The sequence below is a fragment of the Orbicella faveolata genome, unplaced genomic scaffold (genome assembly GCF_042242905.1).
Source record: "Orbicella faveolata isolate gen_17 unplaced genomic scaffold, um_ofav_v1 contig_24, whole genome shotgun sequence".
Classification (NCBI taxonomy): Eukaryota; Metazoa; Cnidaria; class Anthozoa; order Scleractinia; family Merulinidae; genus Orbicella; species Orbicella faveolata.
The window spans coordinates 34,358,944-34,379,976 of record NW_028301552.1 but is presented as its reverse complement, the minus strand read 5'-3'; the positions used below and the strand labels follow the sequence as shown (position 1 = coordinate 34,379,976).

At 38.0% G+C, this 21,033-nt stretch overlaps 2 protein-coding genes across 3 annotated transcripts; one reads left to right on the top strand and one right to left on the bottom strand.

Moving 5' to 3' along the window:
* Positions 1 to 43: 43 nt before the first annotated feature.
* Positions 44 to 11,030, bottom strand: LOC110056683 (uncharacterized). 2 transcript variants are annotated; one of them, XM_089291338.1, is made up of 9 exons: positions 10,830 to 11,030; positions 8,788 to 8,867; positions 7,797 to 7,916; positions 7,401 to 7,528; positions 5,902 to 6,239; positions 4,365 to 4,544; positions 3,218 to 3,318; positions 2,025 to 2,472; positions 44 to 1,105 (listed from the first exon to the last, which is right to left on the bottom strand). In XM_089291338.1, the coding sequence occupies exons 2-9, from the start codon at positions 8,831 to 8,833 to the stop codon at positions 829 to 831; spliced, it is 1,638 nt and encodes a 545-aa protein (XP_089147464.1). In that variant the 5' UTR covers positions 8,834 to 8,867; positions 10,830 to 11,030; the 3' UTR covers positions 44 to 828. The 2 variants fall into 2 exon arrangements, with proteins under 2 accessions (XP_089147464.1, XP_089147465.1); XM_089291339.1 differs by lacking the exon at positions 10,830 to 11,030 and adding an exon at positions 9,214 to 9,474.
* A 33-nt stretch (positions 11,031 to 11,063) lies between these two features.
* LOC110056760 (protein MEMO1-like) lies at positions 11,064 to 20,444 on the top strand. Its single transcript, XM_089291341.1, has 9 exons — positions 11,064 to 11,244; positions 11,362 to 11,443; positions 11,542 to 11,610; positions 14,534 to 14,646; positions 14,737 to 14,848; positions 15,504 to 15,646; positions 16,313 to 16,389; positions 17,246 to 17,350; positions 18,600 to 20,444. Exons 1-9 carry the CDS (start codon positions 11,196 to 11,198, stop codon positions 18,744 to 18,746), a joined length of 897 nt encoding a protein of 298 aa, XP_089147467.1. The 5' UTR covers positions 11,064 to 11,195; the 3' UTR covers positions 18,747 to 20,444.
* Positions 20,445 to 21,033: the final 589 nt, after the last annotated feature.

Here is a 21,033-nt window from a genome sequence, read left to right as displayed (position 1 = left end):
TCATGTATCTACTTTGTACGAAGTTTAATCAGGAGCCCCCTGGTTTAATTTAACGTTTATTTTGTTATGTTTGCGCAAACCCATAAGCTACTGAGCTTTATAAAGGTTGTCTGTCTGTCTGTCTGTCTGTCTGTCTGAAGATATCTAGAGAAAATGGAAACATTTACATAAAGCCATGGAAACTTTAAACTTTGACAAAACTCATTCGGTATTTTTTTCAGATCAGGAGAGGACAACGAAAAAAGACAAGGGTCAGGAATGAAGATCAGAAAAAAGTTGATTTAATTATATGTTACTGTCATCAGCGTGCGGTCAAGCTCACGCATTGAGTAGAAAGTCAGTAGAGAGGAAAAATGTCCTTGAAGGATTAGAACAGTTCACCCACCATATAGGCCTTACTCTCTCAAGTTATTTTTAAACACGGTACCCAGTTGTTCCGTGGATAATAATAGAGAGTTTAAGGAATGACGGCGGCGAGCCCGGGGACAACGCCTAGTAAAATATGAATTTGTCTTTTACCTTCGAATTTCGCAATTGTCTAGATCTGTTCAGTGCGCCTATTGGTCTCAGAACTTGTTCAAGCTTAATATGTAACGCCAGCGTTCAATTCCAAATATATATAGGAAAAAAACTAGCTATCGTCGTTCGCGTTCTCCAAAAAACGCAGAATTTAGTCATTTCACGTTATTGCTGTACAGAAGACGGCAAAGAAATGTACAAAGATTTATAACGCACGTGCACAGCTATTGTTCTGTTCATGAAACCTTTTGTTTGGTGGCGTTCTCGTTACCGTTGCTGTCGTTGTTTGCTTAAGTTCTCCTATTTTAATCACTTCATGTGAACGCGTTTGGCAAGACTGCAAACTTCGCGGGCGGCCCGAAACCCGGTTTCCATAGCAGTGTGAACGGTTGCACAGGCCGTGACACTCGTAGCTTCACCCGCAAAGAACAAGCGATCCTCCACAGGCCTGGCAAGCTCGTCACGCAGCCCGTGCGCATGAGCAGTAGGGGAACTGTAGCCTCCCCGAATAAAGGGATGTTTTGACCAATGGTAGTAGACGTAGTCCATGTATGAGTCTGAGGCAGGATGCGGGTTTGAATCGGTTCTGTGAAAGGAGAAAGTTTTAGTCTCGGTTAAAACTGAGTTCACGGCCGAAAAATACGGGATTTTTTTCTTCGAATCCAAGAGTTCGTCTTTGAAAGAATTCTACACAGGCCCTGGAACAGAAACTAGCACTCAAACATTTGCCAAAATGACAAAATATTCCGCGAACTTTGCTCAGTTTCAAATTGCCGAAGAAAAAGATAAGCGGCTTGTCTCTCTATCTGTGCTGAATTCTTGTAAGGACAAGTTCTTAGAATCAAGGGAAAAAAAATCGTGCTTCCGGTTGTTTTTTTTGCTTCCACCATGATTTGGTCTACAGGTATCGAGTGGAAAAATGCGTCCATACTACGCCGGAGAAGACGGAAAACACAGAGCTCTTCAAACCGTAGGAATTTGAAAACGCCGCGTTTACGTTTTAGTGTGGACGGAAAACATTTTGAAAACGGAGCTTTTCGAAAACGATGACGTCACGACAATCACGTGATTTCCCTGACCGAGTTTTCTCCAAACACAAATCCAAAATGACCGGTGATTGTTGCGTTTTCAAATTTCTCCGCATAGTCCGGACGGAAAACATTTCATGGGTTTTCAGAGTGAAAACGCCGTTTTCAAGTTTTCCCCAAAGCAAAGTCCATTTAATTTTAAAGTGCAGACATTTTCGTAGGCAACACAGCATGAAAATAGAAATTTGCGAAAAATTAAAGTTGGCTTCAATCTCCTTATTAAAGTTGTTGTATAACTTAAATGTCCTTTAAGGTTTTTAACGCCGACAGTTACGCAACGTAAAGTTGGCATATCAGGAAGGCTTTAATTAGCGTATAGCTAGTGCAAAGGCAGCCTTCACAACTGATAAAATGAGAAGTTTACGACATTACTTGGCAGTAAAGTTAGGTTTTTATGCTGTGTAATGATAGACTAACCTAAATATTTCGTCCAAATGTTTGAGAAATCCATCCAAAACTTCCTGTCCACTGAGACGAATTTTCTCTTCAGCGGGCTCAGCAGTCTCGAAGCCAGCAACCAGGTCACATTTTTCATGACTGTGCGTGGAATCACGTGAGTACATCCAAATTTGGCTAACAAACCCCCGTACACTATAAATAAGTTTCAGATTGTCCGGCCAGAATTGTGACTTAAACCGACATACGATTTTCAGTGCTCCTCGCATCTCAATGGAATCAATGGCTTTTTTCTTGCTCGACGGCAAGGCTGGAGTGAAGAAGATATCTCCATCTTTAAGGATTGTTAGCGGAACAGTGATGATGACGTATTTGGCGGTGAACATTTCTCCGCGTTGATTTTTCAGGCAAACCTTTCCAGCTGGGTTTGATTTATCCTGTTTCCGTTCTCTATTCTGACCAGTGGCACCTGTATTGAATATTAACGGTAATAGGGCTTAATACAAAATTGAAATTTTAGAGAGAAGGAGGAAGGGAAATCATTAGTCAGTTGTTTATTCAATTTTATGAGCGGTTGACATCCCAACCAAGCTTGCATACATTGAAACAATACTGAAAGGTACGCGACATAGCCCCTTGATTAGACAGCTTATAAGCAAACCACGAAGACGACGGCAACGGGAACGCCACCAAACAAAGGTTTAATGAGTAGAACAATAGCTGTGCACGTGCGTTATAAATCTTTGTACATTTCTTTGCCGTCCTCTGAAAAACAACAACGTGAAATGACTAAGTTCTGCGTTGCCTGAGGAACGCGAACGACGACGGCTAATTTTTCGTACTTCCATTTGGAACTGAACGCTGTCATTGCACCAGCCATTGGCGTACTGAACAGATCTGGACAATTGCGAATTTCGCGGGCAACATATAAACTCATTTCTGACTAGGTATCGTCCTCGGCGTCGCCGTCGTCGTTGCTTAAGCTCCCAATACAGTCCGACAACATAACAAGGGCACAGGGAGTAACAGAAAATGTCCTTATTAACCGGTGTTGTATATTTTATTTACAGGGTGCCCGCATCAATGAGGTGCCCGAATGGGGCGGCCAAGTCAGAGGAGTGCCCGTACGAAGCGTGTGCTAGTAAAATGCGGCTGAACTTTATTCGAGTGCAGAACTTCTAGTATAAATGATGGGATGATTCAATTATTATAACCTGTCCAGTCGATTTCCTTCACTTGCCAGCAGAGTCGTTTATCAACTTTAGCGCATTTGTTTAAGAGATGTTCTACGAGCAGCGAGTATGATTCGGCCAACCTAAAGAAAAAAAAAAACAAGATAAAAGACAAATTACGGCAAGTTCAAAGAATGAAATCATAGAAGCGGAAACCGCCGTGCCCTCAAATTGAGAGAGCGAGCAAAAACAAGCAAAGTGCTTTTTTTCTACGCTTCTTGAGTTTCCTTAGTACTAGAAATTTTCGTAGCAACCAATGTTCTCAATTTGGAAGGACATATTCGCATTTTTTTATCTTAAGATTTGAACTGAAACCATGTCACTTGGATTTCTTTCCTTCTTGTGAGGAAATTCAACAAAGATATGAAGCGAGAAAGGAAAGTGAGATTGAAGAGAGAGTGAGAAAAAAACGCTGGGCATGGTATGTCAATGACTGAACAAGTGGTCGTTAGTTTATGATGGTTAATTTCTGCTCACCTAAAGATTCACAAAAAAAAGCCAGCATTGGGGACCATTGGTAAAAGTAAGTAAGGTAAAAGATAAAGTCTGCATACGAGCCAAGTGGCCCACCAGGACGGAACTTATCAAGGTTTCAGTAGCATGAAGCAACTAGGAGTATTTCTACTCCCCTCCCCCCCCCCCCCCCCCCTCCCTGGATGTGATGCTTGTCCATTGCAGGGTTACCCTCAGCATTAAATTCGCCAGTACCCATTTATACACCTGGGTGAAGAGAGGCACTGTGAGAGTAAAGTGTCTTGCCCAAGAACACAACACAATGACCCTGGCCAGGGCTCAAACCCAGACCGCTTGATCCAGAGATAAGCGCACTAACCATGAGGACAGCACGCCTCCACCATTGGTAAAAGTAAACTACAGTTACTCAGTTATCACGGACTATTAAGTCACGCCTATCAAAGCTAGTGGAAACACACCTATATGGTTACATGGTACAGTTCATGGATGGAGACGGAGTAACCAAGTACAAAATGATATTTTGGGGTTTATCAAGACAATGTCTTCTTGTTGATGATTTTTGTTATTCTCATCACCTGTCCACTTGGCACTATTTTTGAAATTGAAAGGAGACATGACATGCTGATCAACAAAAGAATCATTTAAACTGACTCACCTATAGTTGCCACTTCCATACTGCCAAGCATTTTCTTCACGTGCAGACTCAAACAGCCCCATCTGCTTGGGCGTGGCAGCTATGGTTTGACAATACATGGCTTCAAACACTGCAATTACATCCTCGTCACACTCCTTTCTTTCCAACCACTCCTGAATACTCATGTCTCCAAGTGGAGCCCTATAATAAAAATATGGTTCAACAATTGAATAGACCATTCTACAGTAACTTCTGTGACATGTATCCTAGCCTCTGCATGGAAGCGAGGTTTGGGTTGGCCTTGAGATGATAGAGATTAGTAATTAGTTAGCATAATAACAGGTTAATTTACATTTGAAAAGTAACACGGTTTGCATCACAACAAAGCCAACTCTTGCCTCATTTCTGTTCATTTAAGGCCTGACCACTAAACATAGAACTGTGAAATGTGGCCCGGTGTGTGTGTGGGGGTGGGTGGGGGGGGGGGGGATACTCTCTTATATGGACTATAGAGGTATGCGCAGCCCCAAAGTATATGTTTTTTAGATGTTTTGGCCAGAAATAGGGTATCAATTTTGGCCATTTGGTCTCAAACAAAGTATTGTTTTTGCACTCTAATCTTGAATTGGGTGCAGTTTTTTAGAAGAAGCTACTTTTTCACCACCGACAAGACCATCAACAGCCCTTCCCAATACCTTTAACATCGGTCTGAACTAAGGAACTAATTATAAGGCAGGCTTAAAACAGGGTATTGATTTAAGGGCCAGTCTTAAATAGGGTATCAAATTTTTGGTCGGTCAGGTCATATATAGGGTAGGGAAAATCTCAGATTATGGTCTTCAATAGGGCAAGGGTTTTGGGTAGTGGCCCGAACACCTCCAGCCACACCTATTTTCCCACATTCACAATATTTCAATCTCTTTCATTACATTAGGAACTGAACTTCAATTCAAAAAGAAAAATATCGGAAAAACATTATACAAAAAATTGCTGTTTATATAGCATATACATTGTTGTTGTCAAATGGTTTTCGGAGCCTGGAGATAACACACGCATAATCATGTTAAAACAATATGAATTTATCCACTAGATTTCCACCAGTGAATTAAAATGAATTGATGGAAACCAAATCTGATTATTATTGCCTGATAACCAGACAACAATTTGAACTAACTGACAGAGATTCAATATTTAGTTTTGGCTGGCAAGGTGTCAGCAGATTAAAATGAAAAAAAAAAAAAAATGAAACAAATTAATGACTTCTGCAAAATTTAAAAACAACATTAAATTGATTGACTTGATTTATACTTATCTAACTTTTCTACTACAAAAAGGCAGATTTAAACCAACTAGCGATTTTCATAGAGTACTTCATTGTCTTGAACTTAGGACATTCACACTAGTTGTTACTATGCATCCTTTCTGTGCATGAAATTCATGTTGCAATGTCAAGCCCCCATACTTCATGATAAGTTTAAAAAAAATCTATCTGTGAGAACATATTGGATGCAAACGTCCTTAATTATTTAATTAATAAATTCATTACTTCCCAACTCACTTTAAATAACTATTCACAGTGCTCTGTCTGCAATGCATTTCTTGAGTTTCTTCTAATTTTGTGACTCCAGAATTCTTTATAGATACTGAATCTGGTTGAGTTTTGTGATCCTCAGCACTTTTTAAACCACTGTCGTAAAAGTTTGCCTCTTGGTCTGTCTCGTGAGAATTTTCCGCACTTTGAAGATGGTCATTTCTAGATCTCTTCTGCCAAAAGAATATGATATCATCCCAAGCCTTCCAAGCTTTCTGAATATCCGGATGACTACTTAACAATGGATGTAATTTGCCTTTGTAGTAGAACATGTATTCATTCTCAAGTCCTTCACACTTATAGCACTGTAAATTGAGGAAAATAAGAACGTTTTTGTATGTTGAAGAGTCTGTCAGTGTTTGGACAATGTCCGAGAGAGAGATCTGAGAGCTGGATTGTTTGTTATTTAAAACTGTACAAAATCTAATTAGCCTCGAAGTATTCAGACTGTGGAGAGGGTAAGTTTCTAAAGAAACTGTGGTGCTGCGTCGGTGGGGAATTTAACACCATAATTTGGTTTTATCAACTGGGTTGATAATGTGAACTGGCCACCATAAAGAGATTCGAAAGCTGACATTTTGAGCTTAGCCCTTCATCAGAACGAATCCGATGAACAGTATTCAGACTGTGTTTGTCTGCTGATTTTTCCTTTGGTGTCTCCACGCAGGATACAGCTAATCAAAGACACCACTAGCCCAAAGAGGGGGGGGGGGGGTACTCCCATATAAAAAGGATAGGGGTGCTCATTGTACCTTTAGGGTGTTCATCCTCAAAAGGTTCACAGTGGGAGGTTGTGCAGCACCTTTTAGGGTACTGAGCTGGAAAAAAATGTGACAGGAAAAGTGTTGTTTTAGAATTGGTTCCTCTTAGGGGTAAAAAATTTCAAGCCACGCCCACAAAACAGGATCTTGGTACCTCTTAAGGGTTTTTTTCAAAATTTCCAATGAGCAGCCCGTCCTTTTCATATAAGATTACTGCTGGGACAACTAGCCTGTGAACAGGCTCCTGATAGGAGCATAGGGGGAAAAGAAATAGATGAGTGCAGTGAACCGAGCATGGTCTGGGGTGAGCGGTCGGCTCTTTATGTACATATAAACCATGTAAACTCGCATTCTTTTAAATAGACCTGAAGAAGACTTGTGTTGGCCAGCCGAAACACTGTTTGGCTGACCTTTGCAGTATTTGTTATAGTTCCTTATGTTTTGGTAACTATGGTCAAGATCTACCTTGATCCAACATAGTGCAAGTGCTGATCATACACGGTTTTTACAGTTGTTTTACACTGTACACCCCGATCAGGAGCCTGTTCACGGGCTAAGACAGTACCTAAATGTGGAAAATTCAAGCTTTGGAATTTGGCATTTTGGCATTGGCAAATATCTCATGTTTCTTGGGTAGTGGACGAATTGAATACAGAGAATGCTAAACTAAATAAACAATCAGGGTTAATTAAATCTGAGACTTACTGGTTGAACAACCCAACCATTTTCCTTTGCAGTCCTGTTTATGATGCTGTCTGAACCATGAATAAACTCGCCACCAAGATCAATAGGAGCAAATCCTTTGAATGGCTGAACCTGCTTCACTCTGCCTCCTACAGAGTGACAACACAACAAAAAATGACATAAATCTTTTTACTGCATCATTTACAACTTCTTTCCCCGGGGGGGATGGTTTAACAAAGGTGATGCCTTATTACCTTTACAAACTTAATAATGATGACGGCAATGTTCATGATGATGATGATGATGATGATGATGGTAATGGTGACGGTGTCGGAGACAGTGATGACCCTGATAATGATGTGTAGTTATGTTGGCCTGAGCATTTCAAAGATAAAAGAATGAGAAATCTCTCTTTACCTAGGTAATCAGCAGCCTCAAACAACATGACATCAAACCCAGCCTCTGACAGTGAAGATGCTGCTGCCAAGCCAGCCATTCCTCCACCAACAACGGCAACTTGGGTATCATGGGAATGCCCTGCTTTCCATGAAAAGATCAACATTATTGCAAAGGTAAGAGCTTTAAGCAATGCTTAAGCTTCAACCTTACAGATTGAATTTTATCCCATGAAAGTAACTCTGACTAGGTCTGGCAACTGTGTGAAGTATTATTTATAGTGGTTCAACCTGTTGGAATCTGTACAAGAGGTGCAGATCAGATTATTTGAGTCTAGGGTCCTCATGTTGAGTTTTTCAGCAATTTAGTCAGTTCATTCTCACAGTTGGCATCTCATCAAACAAGAGTATAATTGGGTTGTGGTTTACTTTTATGGCCATTTTAGATAGTGCAACTTAAATTTGTTGCAGCTAGCATGTATTTGAACCAGTTTAAATCCTTTTGAATAAGAAAAAATGTATTTGAATCAGTTGTAACAAATTCTAGAACATTTTCTGTGTTTTACATTTATAACCTACATCCTACTTACTATTAATACAAAATTGAAATGATAAATGTAAGGCAGGAATTTGAGACAATTTTTTTTTTGAAATCTTCATGGAACAATATTATTTTAGTGAAGAAAGTGGCATGACTTGTACATGTGGCGTTTAGCATGACATGAGAAATTCAACCTACAAAAATTGAATGGGACTAGCAGTAATCCTAGTCATGTCATGCTATGCAGAAACTGGCAGAGTTAAATGCATTTACAATAATGGGCTCATGGCCTCTCCAATCCTTTACATGTAGGTCGTTGGAACAGCCAGATATATCGACCCTAGGTTTACTTATTACTCACGGTCAAGAGTAATTGGCAATGCCCTGGGTCACTAGTATTGAGTCACTCTGACAAAATACAAATCTAATTAAATAAACCTGTACAAGAGAACAGAAAACAGATTTAACGCACCATGCAAAGGAGATGATGAAATCCCATCAACCAAACTTGTACTCATTGTGGTCTTCTCAGTGCTTTGACCTCACTTGTAACTTTATAATATAATAAGGTCTAATTAATCAGATCTTATTCTGACTTGAAATTTGCAGTAACACAAGGATTCACACACATTGGGATCTGTTTTCTTATACTCCCTGGATAGGAAAATAACTTATCAGTTTATAAATTCAGTGGATTTTTTTACCATTAATTACCGTAAAAACTCGTGTATAAGCCGCACTCGTATATAAGCCGCACCCCCAACTTTCGAGCTTGATTTTGAAAAAAAGAAAACTCTTTAAAAAGCGCTGAGCAAAAGAAAGTGATTACTTGTACATTGTAAGCTTGGTCAAATCTGATGCTGTGTATTTGCTGCGAGCTAAATAACTCTTGAAATACCTTTTACAAGCTATTCTTCAACGGAATTTCTGATATCCTCCTAAAGAGAGGCTCTTTTGACAAGATGTTGCCTTCATTGCTAAAGGCGATAGTGGAAAACGATGAAATTCAAACGGAAATCCGAGCAAAACAATCTCTGACCGATCGATGCAAAATGTTGCTTAGTAACCACGCAGTCATTTAAAGAGAGAGTCTGGACACAAGAGAAATACACACGCAATATATGAGCATATTATCGAAAATTTGAATATAAAGTTCCTTGAGAATCAATTTTCATGCCAAAAAACAGGTTTATTTACAGCCACAAGCATGCGGCTTGGTTAGGTCACTTAGCAACGCCTCACAGATGCACTCTACTTTGATTGGCTAGCTAAAAACCGATAAGAAGTCTGGGCCGAGTCACGTAGATCGATCGAATTGAACGATCGAACGAACGATAAACAACATGGAAAAGTTCCATTTCACATCAGCTGTGCGTGGATACCATGTTTATAAACATGTATGGAAGCCTTCAATTGGTGAAAAACTTGTTGCTCGACGCGAGTTTAACAATCCTATGGATAAACACGCGGTGCAAGTTGTGAAGAACACCGAAACAGTCGGTCATTTGCCCCGTGAGTTCTCACGAATAGCGTGGTATTTTCTTGCACATGGCGGAGAGATCAGTATTGAAGTGATCGGTCGCAGAAGGCATTGTAAGCAGCTTTGTGGAGGAATGGAGATTCCATGCCAGTTAGAGTTTAGCTGCACAAAGGAAGTACAAATGAATCGCTTGAAAGAACTACTCGCGAAGAAGATTCAGGTTTAAAACCTGAAGAGACAAAGGCTCCTTTAGGAGCCACCACTTCTATCAAAAGCAATGATCAACAACAGCAACAGGTTTCAAAATGTTGAATGTTTATTTACTTACGTTTTTAAGTACTATATCTGACCACTAACTAGGCAATTAGCCCCCTCTGGAAGCAATGGTCTCGTATATAAGCCGCACCCGCCATTTTGAGCCCAAAATTTCAGCAAAAAGGTGCGGCTTATACACGAGTTTTTACGGTATTTATTGGCAGGGACAATTCGTTAAATGACGATTGCCAAATGCACTTTATGTTGGTGGCCCGGGTTTGTGGTTAGTATTAGTCACATTTGGTACATATGACCAAGTATATTTTGATGTGCATGCAGGGCAAGACAAAATACAAAGAATCGGTAAAAATGAACACACTTTTAGGTGCTACCCTCTGCAAATAAAGCGCTTACTAACTAACTTACTAGCAGTTAGCTTTTATTTGTTGGAAAAGGCAAATACTATACAAGACAATGCTGTCCCTTCTATTCTAAGAAATAAAATGTTAACAACAAGCAAACATGAGTGCTAACCATAGCCTAACATAATTTAATCACCAAACTTCCCTACCCCACCCCACCCCACCCCATGGACCCACCCTACCCCACCCTACGCACTAAATATTATGGTCCCACAATCCTGCATACCCCTCTCTTCACCGCCCCCAGGGGTTGAAATAAAGATAAATTTGAATGAATTGATACCACGTTAATGTGGTATGCTTTTATCGCATATTACGTACAGTAAAATTGGTTGCTTATTGTCTATAAATGCACACCTCTTCAGTTGGCCTTTGGATGATTATTCGGCACCTGCATCTGCTAGCTGGTAGATTTTCTGGATAAAAATTTCCATTGCCCCTCAAATAATAAAAAACTTGATTTCCATAGCTTTGCCAGCCAAGCTTCATTCCTTGGCAAGGAGAAGTTCTTCCAGATTTTACGAGCTTAGATGAATATGCAATCAGACAATATCCAGGCAGCAGTTTTCTGTCATCTGCACATGTACTGCCCAGTCCCTCACGACAAACGTCACCTTCGTGGCAGTGTTTTCATCTCGAACTTTCCCGGGGAAGATATTGTTGAGAATTTTTTCCAGTTTGAAACGTTATTTAGTTCCTCTTTGAAATTATAAGCCAAGTATTATGTCTATACGTAGAGCAAGTCACGCAGGAAGCTGGTATACTTCTGATGGTGGGAGGACTCTTAACCAAATACTTCTTTTTTTGAAGATGAACTTTTTGGTATAAGCAGTAGTGCCGGTGTTTTTAAACTCTTTTGTTGTGTTTCTTTCCCATCATCAAAATGTAGCACGAAAACTAAACGCGAAGCTAGAAGAGTGGTTATCTAAAGTTGAACCAACATGTCGACCAGCGAAAGCTATCATAGCACCGTAAGTAAGTTTGTTTGAAAAAAAATCCCGATCCCTTTTTATCGAGGGAATACAGAAGCTTTTATGTATAAACAGCAATGTTTTCTTTCTTTATGAAGGCATGCCGGTTACACTTACTGTGGTTCGTGCGGAGCCCATGCTTACAAACAGATCGATCCAAGTAAAATGTGAGTAGGTGCTCTATTTTTGTTACAACCTAATAACAGGAGATGGACTTGGTTTCAGAGAATCGTTTTATGGAAGTTTTAGAAGAAAGCCTGAATCATAGTCAAATTATAAATAGCTGTTCCACTGGAAACCATGTTGTATTGTCAGTAGGACTTTTAGTTCCTAAACTGTTTTGAGGAGGAAGTTAATTTCAAAGCTTTTCAGTTTTATTCTTGAGATTTGATTTGCTTTTTTCCTTACACCTGCATAATGTTTACTAGTTCAGACTATTTGGTGATAGATGACTACATGTACATATATCTTTTTAACAATATAATAAATTTTAGAGTGTAATACCACTGTTTAAAGTCCATAAAATCTTTTGCTTACACACGATTGGTCGAAACGTATCATGGCACTGAATAAATTACCCCAGCTAAAACAAGGGAATATCCGACTGATATTTCCCAACTTTCAAAACAGCATGTCTTGCTAAAAATTTGAAGGATAATAAACACAATAGCCTGAATTTGGTACAAGAATATGCTTGGATATCTGTCCTTGGACATAATATCTGTTCCTCAAAGCTTGCAATTTTCTTTGAGCTATGCTCTCAGAAATGGTATGCTTCTCGGAGCAGAAAATGTCGAAAATTTGAAATAAGAGCTCTGGGCAATAATTCGAGGATTTACAATATGCTTGTTAACCATGCAGAGAGGTAAATATTGGTCTTATGTCTTGAGGTCAAGTTTCACACAGATTACACACAAATGTTGATCACATTTGAAAAGTAGTCATTGCTTGTTTTTGTCAGAGCTTTGAAATTTAAAGGTGCTGTGCTGTCTTTTGTCAGAACAGACAGAGTACAAAACTCATGGAAACTTGAACTGAAAATTAAAAAAAGAGCTGACGTGGTTAAGAAACCCCATTACAACTCCACAAAAATTTACAAAAAAAATAGAACCTCGCCATTTCTTTCTCCTTGACCCAACTGCCATGGTAATAAATTGATTGTAATAAATGTTGTTTGCTAGAAAGTAAATTCCCCACACATTCTTAATAATAGTTCTGATGTAGACCTGTGATAACATATGTTACAGGGAATTGTTATTAAAGCAAAGAGTGTTTATAACAGAATAGGACAAACTGAGTTTGAATTACTTTTATTATTTTGTATTCATAATTATTGATGCCTACATTTCCACCTGTTATGACATGGCTATTTTCATTGTATTCAATTCCAAGTAGCAGGTACAATTTTATGTCACCCCAAGCAAAATTGTTTGATAGCATTTCTTGTTCATATTAAAGATCTTATTATGTACATGAATCATCAAAACTACATGTAGGTAAAACATTCTTAACTACCACTGTCCTTCAAATTTATGAGGTACATCATCTTTTATTTAAACACATGTATGTATAATGTACTGTTATTTATTTAATCAATACCCTGAGTCTTTCCTTTGTTAGCCTAATTCAGTCATCTGGTAAGACTTAGATTAGTTTGTAGCGCTTAAGGTGGGTTGCAACAGCTTCAATCTTCATTCATGAATCAATTTACTATAACCACTCTTTTTCTGTTGATGCTGTTATTTTTACTTTTTTAAATAGTTATTTTTACCTATCATTAATATTTTTTTGTTTTCTACAGTCAGTGTGATGTCTTAAGATTTTTACCGAGTTAACTTGTGTAGATGTGTGTACAGCTAATAATTACTGAGTAAAGATATTGTTTCCCAACTCTGTGGTAGACATAATAAGAAGCAAGATACTGAAGCAGAGTTGATGTTTTAGTGATCACAAGCTGTTGATGTTTTTATTGGGAGGGCTCCTTTTTATCTTGCAAAGCAGTACAAGATACTATTATAGCATGAACTTCTTAAAATTATGTTACTAGTTTTTTGACACTTACATGTAGTCAGTCTCTCGCATTTTATCTAAATGGTCGATGCACTTAATTGTAGCTAAGTGCATTAACCACTATAAACATTCTAATCAACATTTATTTTATTAACAACATCAGTGGCTCAGTTTTTCTTGATAAATTGTTTTCCTGTAATGTGCCTCTCACCTTAACAGATATTTAGGGAGCTCTACATTTGATACCCAAAGCTGTAGATGACTTTCAGCAAGTGCTTATCTCAGCTCACCCATTCTCCCCCTAACCATTACATTCAGAATAGCCTGCAGTGCAGGCGTATTTTGGCGAGTGAGCACATTTTGATTAAGTGAGATTCAAACTTAGAAGAGGCTTGGGGAGAGACAGAAAGGCATCCAGGGAAGTAACTGTACACTGATAACTCGTGAACACAGAGACAACGCCTGTACTACAGGCTACCTTCAGAACCACACCACTACTAGGTTTAGTAAATGCACTCCATTCACCTACTCGTCTGATTACCTAGTTCTACAGAGATCCAACTTGAGTGTTCCTGGTTGGTTATTGGTCAGTCTTGAATTTTGCCATTCAATAGTCAATCCAAGAAAGTACCCACAGTTGATTTCAATGGAGTTTTAGGATAAATTTACTTGCGCTCTATCATAATACCGTTCTTTGATTGGCTATGCTACTCACTATCTATTCTGAGTAGCCTAGCAGTGTGCAGTTGTTAACAAAATGGCAGCCGCTTCAATGCATTTTTAAAGTGTCTGTGAAGAAGATTCTGATAAAGTTTTGAACCACTAGTAGATAATTTATACTAAATAAATCAATTGGATTATTTTGCTCTCGATTTCTTTTGTTGACTCAGACTTTGCCCTTGTCAACCACTGTGTGATACAAATTTTGAGTTCATAAGCTCATATAACAGTGTGAAATTTTCTGGGTTGAATCTCAGTTGTCTCTTTGGAATGTGTAGAAACAGACAACTATTTGTTAATTACCATTAACAAACTCTTTTCTCGAATGTAGTAACGAGGGTTCAATTTGTGTTTTTACAGAAAGCGGATATTTATCCTTGGACCGTCTCATCACATGTACCTGCCTGGCTGTGCAATAACCAGTTTAACACAGTATCAAACTCCGTTGTACAATCTTTCCGTAGACACTGAAGGTGAGCACAAATCCTTTAAAGCCTGCTGGTGCCTGGGGTGTTTGTGATCATGAATGTAGCCACTGACAAGATGCAAATTTCTTTTTTCAGTCAATAATGAATTGTATGCTACTGGAGAATTTGAGAAGCTTGATGAGGCTGATGACGAGAAGGAACACAGTATAGAACTTCATTTGCCATACATTGCAAAAGTAATGGAGAGGTAAGACTGATCCTTTTTTACAGATGAAAAATAAAGCCTCATTCAGTGGAGTAGCAATGTTGTTACATTATATTTTTGCCAATGTGTAGTTCCCAGTGGGATGGCCAAGACTCCCATATGAAAAGGTCAGGTGTCGGAATGCTCGTCTTCTTGCTTGGGGATATCAATTAACGATTCAGATTTCACTTAGGGTGTTCATAAAGAAATGCCAGTATTTTTAGCTGTCAAATAAACATATCTTTTAGGGTGCACACAAAGAAATAATAATGAAAGAAACACGCTTATTTCTGTATTTAGACTTGATTTCTGCCAATCTCTCGAGTCCAGTCTACTGGCCCAGGCCTCTGTCCTGAACAACGGCTGGTAATCAAGCCTATTGCGTTTTAAGTGTTATCTTTCACAGGTCAGATAAAGCCTGAGCCACGCCCAGATTGGTCTCCTTTAGGGGTTTAATTTAAATTTCCCGGTAGGCATCCCCAATCTTTTCTTGTGGGAGTCCTTTCCCAAGGGTTTAGTGATTACTTCCGTGTACTAAACCTTAATTTTCTGTGTACTGTTAAGACAACACATCTCTCTATCTCAGAATCAGAATAATAAATTATAATAATCACTTGTTTTCTGCATTAATGTATGCTACTTTCTTGTCTTACTACAGTAAAAAGGATCAGTTTAAGATTGTTCCAATCCTGGTAGGTGGATTAAAGTCTGAGGGTGAAGCAAAGTTTGGCAGGATTCTAAGCAAATATCTGATCAAACCCGAGAATTTTTTTGTTATCTCTTCAGATTTTTGTCACTGGGGTAAGTATGAAGTCAAGCACGTGATCTATAAATTTCTGAAAGTTGGATTAAGAGTTGGAAATGATAAAAGAAAATAGTGCCTTGAGGAAATGTTGAATGAACGAACAAACAAATGACTGAGAAAGAAACTGATTAAGTCAGAAAATATGGTAAAAATTAAAACAATTTTATATTATTGTACTTGGTCTGTGCACGAGACCTCAGTCAGGATTCTCCCATACCCTACCCCAATTGTTTAATGAGAGCTACCATAATGATTCAATTTAGTACCAGGGGTACTGATTTACCTTTGGTAGCTCAAGGTAGGGCTCACCTATTGGAGGGAAGGGGGTGTGCTTTTTTCTTTTTGAACATATACAATACTTATTAATGAAAAACAACAATACTGATACTTAATTAACACTTGAAAGAACTATACCAAGAGGAGCTCTCTGACTGATAGTCATAACATTCTGATGGGAAAGCAGAATTAATTATTCATTTCCCCTAACTACATGTAGTCTATTCTTTGTCAATGTTTTAAATGCCATTCGCTCATTGGGATGGGGTGAAATTATCTCTGGTCTGATGTCAACATGCATATATATATATAAAGGCTATTGAACTGAGATGGTAAAATCAACTAAGATAAACAAAATATCAATCAACTAAGATGTTCTTTTTCAGGAAAACGATTTAACTACTCATTTTATGACAGAAGTTGTGGCCCTATTTTTCAATACATTGAAGCTCTAGATAGGAAAGTAAGTAATAAATGTGGTATTTATAATATGAACCTTTAGATCAAGGTTCAAGTGGATACTAAGTCAGCTTAAAATCGAACAAAATTGGGCACATGCATGAAGCCTGTAACAGAGCTTTGAACCATGCAATGGAGAATGAAGAATGAAGAAAATAACTTTAGTTAGTAGTTTATAATTTGTTGTACTTACACCCCTTGTTTAAAAGATTTCTAGTCTTTTACCACATGTTCAAAATTTAAATTGAGCCCCAACTTCCAATGTTCCATAGGTTATGTATGTCTTGAATTTAGTGGGTTTCTTTTTTTCTTGATTGATTTTTTTCTTGATTTCTTGATGCGTTTCATTTCATTTTCTCCTATCTTGAGCATGGGAGGAGGGGGCACTCCCATATAAAAAGAACAGGGGGGGCTCGTCAGAAATTTTGAAAAGAACCCCTAAGAGGTACTAAGATCCTGTTTTGTGGGTGTGGCTTGAACTTTTTTTCACCACTAAGAGGTACCAATTCTAAAACAACAAATTATCTCCTGCCATAGTTTTTTTTTTGGCTCAACACCCTAATAGGTACTGCAAAAGCTCCCACTGTGAACCTTTTGATGCTGCACACTGTGAGAGGTACCAAAACTGCTTTTTTTTAACCCCTAAAAGGTACGATGAGCCCCCCCCCACCCCCCCATACCTTTTTACATTGTATATGAGAGTCCCCCCTTGGATCTCAAGTTCGGTTATTTCTAAGTTCACTCATTTGATATAAACTTTTCAACATTGTGACTACACATGTATGTTACCACGGTAACAAGGTACTCATTAGTTATGGATGCCATCAGTTTGTAACTGTTTTCTTGCTGTCAATTCATAGGGAATGGAAGCTATAGAAAAACTAGACCCCAAATATTTTAAAGAGTATATAGATAAATACCACAACACAATATGTGGTAGACATCCTATTGGTGTTTTACTCCACGTAAGTAACTACACAGAGTTGACTCCCAGTAACTTGAACTCTCGGCAACTCAAATCTTATCCTGACTGGAACCAAAGCTGATTTCTCCTGGATTTAGTTCCAAGGCTGTGGTTTAAAAGAAATTTTGAGCAGCCTAAAGGTTCCTGTTCATGCAGTGCTCACTTAATCTAAATTTAAGTAAGTTTTTCCAGTCACCCAAACGTAAAAGTTAGTTGCCCGTGGCACCTGGGTGCCTCTAGAGTGTAGCCCTGGATCCATACATTTACTGCAATTTTACCCTCAGTAAAATGAACCCCTCAATTACTTGAAAATCCTGCTACTCACTTCAGGTCACTTTCTCTAGAATTTTAGACTGGCTTAGTTACTCAAACCCCTTTGTCAAAGTGCAACTAGTCAATACATAGATCAGACCAGTAAAGGTCAGAAAATTTAATTTGAAACAAATTGAGCACTGAGTGATTCTTTCCTGCTTTGCATTTTTTTTGTTTTATTTCCTCGTTATTGGAGGTCCATTGTTTTGTTTTGTTAGCAAAATGTTGTTAATTTTTTGCTCTCTCTTTGTAAATTATGAAACTTATAAACACATTGTTTGAACAGAAATTGATAAAGGAAAATGTAACCCTGTTTTTTCTTCCTTATTTTTGGTCATTTTTTCCCATCCCCTCTAATGTGAACTCCTAATAACTTGAACCTTTTATGATTTTCCTTGACAGTTCAAGTTACCAGAAGTCAACTGTATTTAATTTCTTTAAATGTGAAGTGTGCTTTTCCATTGTGTTTTAAGTAATATATCAAACACAAAAGACCATGTTTTACCACATTTCCAAACACTGAGACGAGAGTTTTTTGACGAACTTTGAGGTGTTTGGAAATGTAGTCAAACACTGTCTTAAGTGATCTATCTTCTGTGAAGGAGAACTAAAATTAAGGAGAAAAGGGAGAAATAAAATTGTAAAAATCTATGCTAAGTAAGATCAGATATCCAAACACTATCACAGTCATGATTTCCTTTCAATAGGCCATTTCCGAGTTGCCTTTCATGGTCTCTGTGTCAAAAGGAGTCTTCATGTGAAACCATTCATATGAAAATGAGTTCTGCCTACTGGTTCATTTTCATGTAAATCAAAGTAGTAATGAGTAATTAGTAATGAGTTTGAGCAAATATTATAAAAAAAAACACTACTGTTTGCCAATAGTACTGACTTGCCAGCCACATTAAAAAATTGTCTCTTTTTTCTTTTTATTACAGGCAGTTGAGGTCATGCGACAGATGAATGGCGTAACCCATCCATGGACATTAGAATTTATTCACTACTCTCAGTCCAATGAATGTCGTCACGCTGGTGACAGCTCTGTCAGCTATGCTGCTGGTGTGCTGCATCAAAAAGCACAGTGATGTTCAACCTCTGCTTTCTTTGTATATATAACTGCTTTTTCATGTTTTTTCTCAGTGCTGGGAAACTTCTTACTTCAATTTCCATGCTTGTTTGGTTTTCGTAACTTCCCAGTGAAGTTTTGAGTCTCGGATTTTTATTTAAATATTAAGCTTGAGTTAAAATGCTGGTTAACTAGTGTTAGAACATTGTTAGAATTAGAACAACAACTTTGAGTAATAGAAGCAGAGGGTCTGAGTTAAAATGTCAAGGTTTTAGGCTCAACAGCAGGTTGTCTGATTATTTTAATTAGCACTCCTGATAACCTGATTTAACTCATTAAGCACCCAGGCAGAAGATAGAAGTCTTAATAATTATTGCATGATGGGTCAAAAGTATGTTAATTAAATGTATAAGGGTACAAGGTTCAAAGCCTTCCAGGAACACCACATGAATTGGTGCTCAATGATGACTGTTGTTTCCACAATCCATCTGCAACTTGTGGGCAGGAGTCATCTTTGCAGTCAGCGGTGAAACCAGAGTATATTTTTCTGGGCGGATTCTCAGTTGTTGAGTAAGAATTGAACCTGTGTGGAGAGTAATTAACGTAATTATACACCTCACTCTCTAAATGTTAATACAAAAGTGCTGATTTGTGCTGTCTGCAGAATCCAGTGTTTGTGGCACTCCTTGGAGGTAACAGCTTGATAAATATTTAAATAAATTTTTCATTCACAAAATGAAACTTACCAGCAGTTGTAAAATGAAAATGATCTCTATTACTGTAAGACTACTTGAACTGGGCCACCTGGCCACCTAGAAGAAAACAAACCAATCAAAACATAAACTGAGAACAATGGACTGGTACCTTTTCACAATGGCAAGTAATGGTCTGTTTGACGTGAAAACATAAACACTATCAACTCCTCTGCGTTATATGCTTTCTTAAAGATTCACTCCTTGATGGCAAATTATCATAATTATAAATCTTGCTCCAAAAATTTAGCTTGAAAACTCATTTTGCAACAATTGAACTGATTTCCCGTTAAACAGTGTACAAAATTTAGGATCAAAAGTAACAAATAAACAAATGGCAAAGTTTCCCGAGAGGTTTGCACCACCTCCCACTTTGTTGGGTTTTCAATTTTGTTAAGATCTATTGTTTGGTTTATTTGAGAAGAAGATTGTAATCCTTTTTTCTCAAGTAACATTCTGATTGGTTGACTCTTTTCCAAGTGGCCCAGCTCAAGTAGTAACTCTGTAATACTCTCGCTTCACATGTTTATTTTGTTCGGCACAGGAGACTTAACCTAAAAGAAAGAATCTGCCAGCTTTAAATGCATTATAATATATTTAAATACAATAATATCATTGAGTTTGTGGTTAGTGTTTCCTGTGCACTAAAGTTCTTGTTCTTTGAATTGTCTTTCAAGATCTCCCATTTTCTTGCCATTTGGTGATGGTTACTATAAGAGCATAGGTTGTTAAGAAATGCAATTATGGGAAACAAAAAGAAATATTTTCTTGAAATTATGTTAACTTATATTGAAGAAATTTTGGTGGTTTGTTCAAGTAGCATGGTATTTTTGTTATTGGAATATTTGCAACTGAAAATACTGTTGGCCTTGTACAGGCAGTTGTGCACATTTCCATCTGCTATTTTGCTGAAAAAGGATGTCTTGAATTTTATGCACATGAAAATAAAGTGCTATCTAGCCATCTTTTGTTTTCTTTTGTTATTTTAACGGACTTAAAACTTTCTGGGAAACTTCATCGTCATCGTGTTTTATTTGTCACACCACCGATAAAACATATACAAGATAAAAAAAGGTTGAGCTACAAAATACCACTAGGCTTATAAGGGTGCGCACGTAGCCACCTCAGTTGTCAATACCAGTGTATGGTGTAAATGTTAACTTTTGTGTGCAGCATGACCAATCCAGCATTATTTTATTAAAAATATAGTCCCTTTTTTCTTAAAGCTGGAAAAGCTTGTTGAACTAGTGGATACTGGTAGAGAATTCCAAACTTAACATTCTTTTGGTGTAGTGGTTACAACATTGCAGGAGCCGACTTCCACCCTTTGAATTGGCATATGAAAACTGATAAAAATGAAATGTTGTGTATGGCATGACATGTAATACCCCCCTCCCGACATGGGCTTACTTAGATTAACGATCCTAAAGTAAGATGGTTTTGGTATTTCCTAGAGAGCTCAGCCTGAAAAGGTCCACAACAGGACCTTTTGCAGGACCTTCTAGGGTATTGAGCCAAAAGAAAATATGACGAGATGTTTTGTTTTAGAAATGA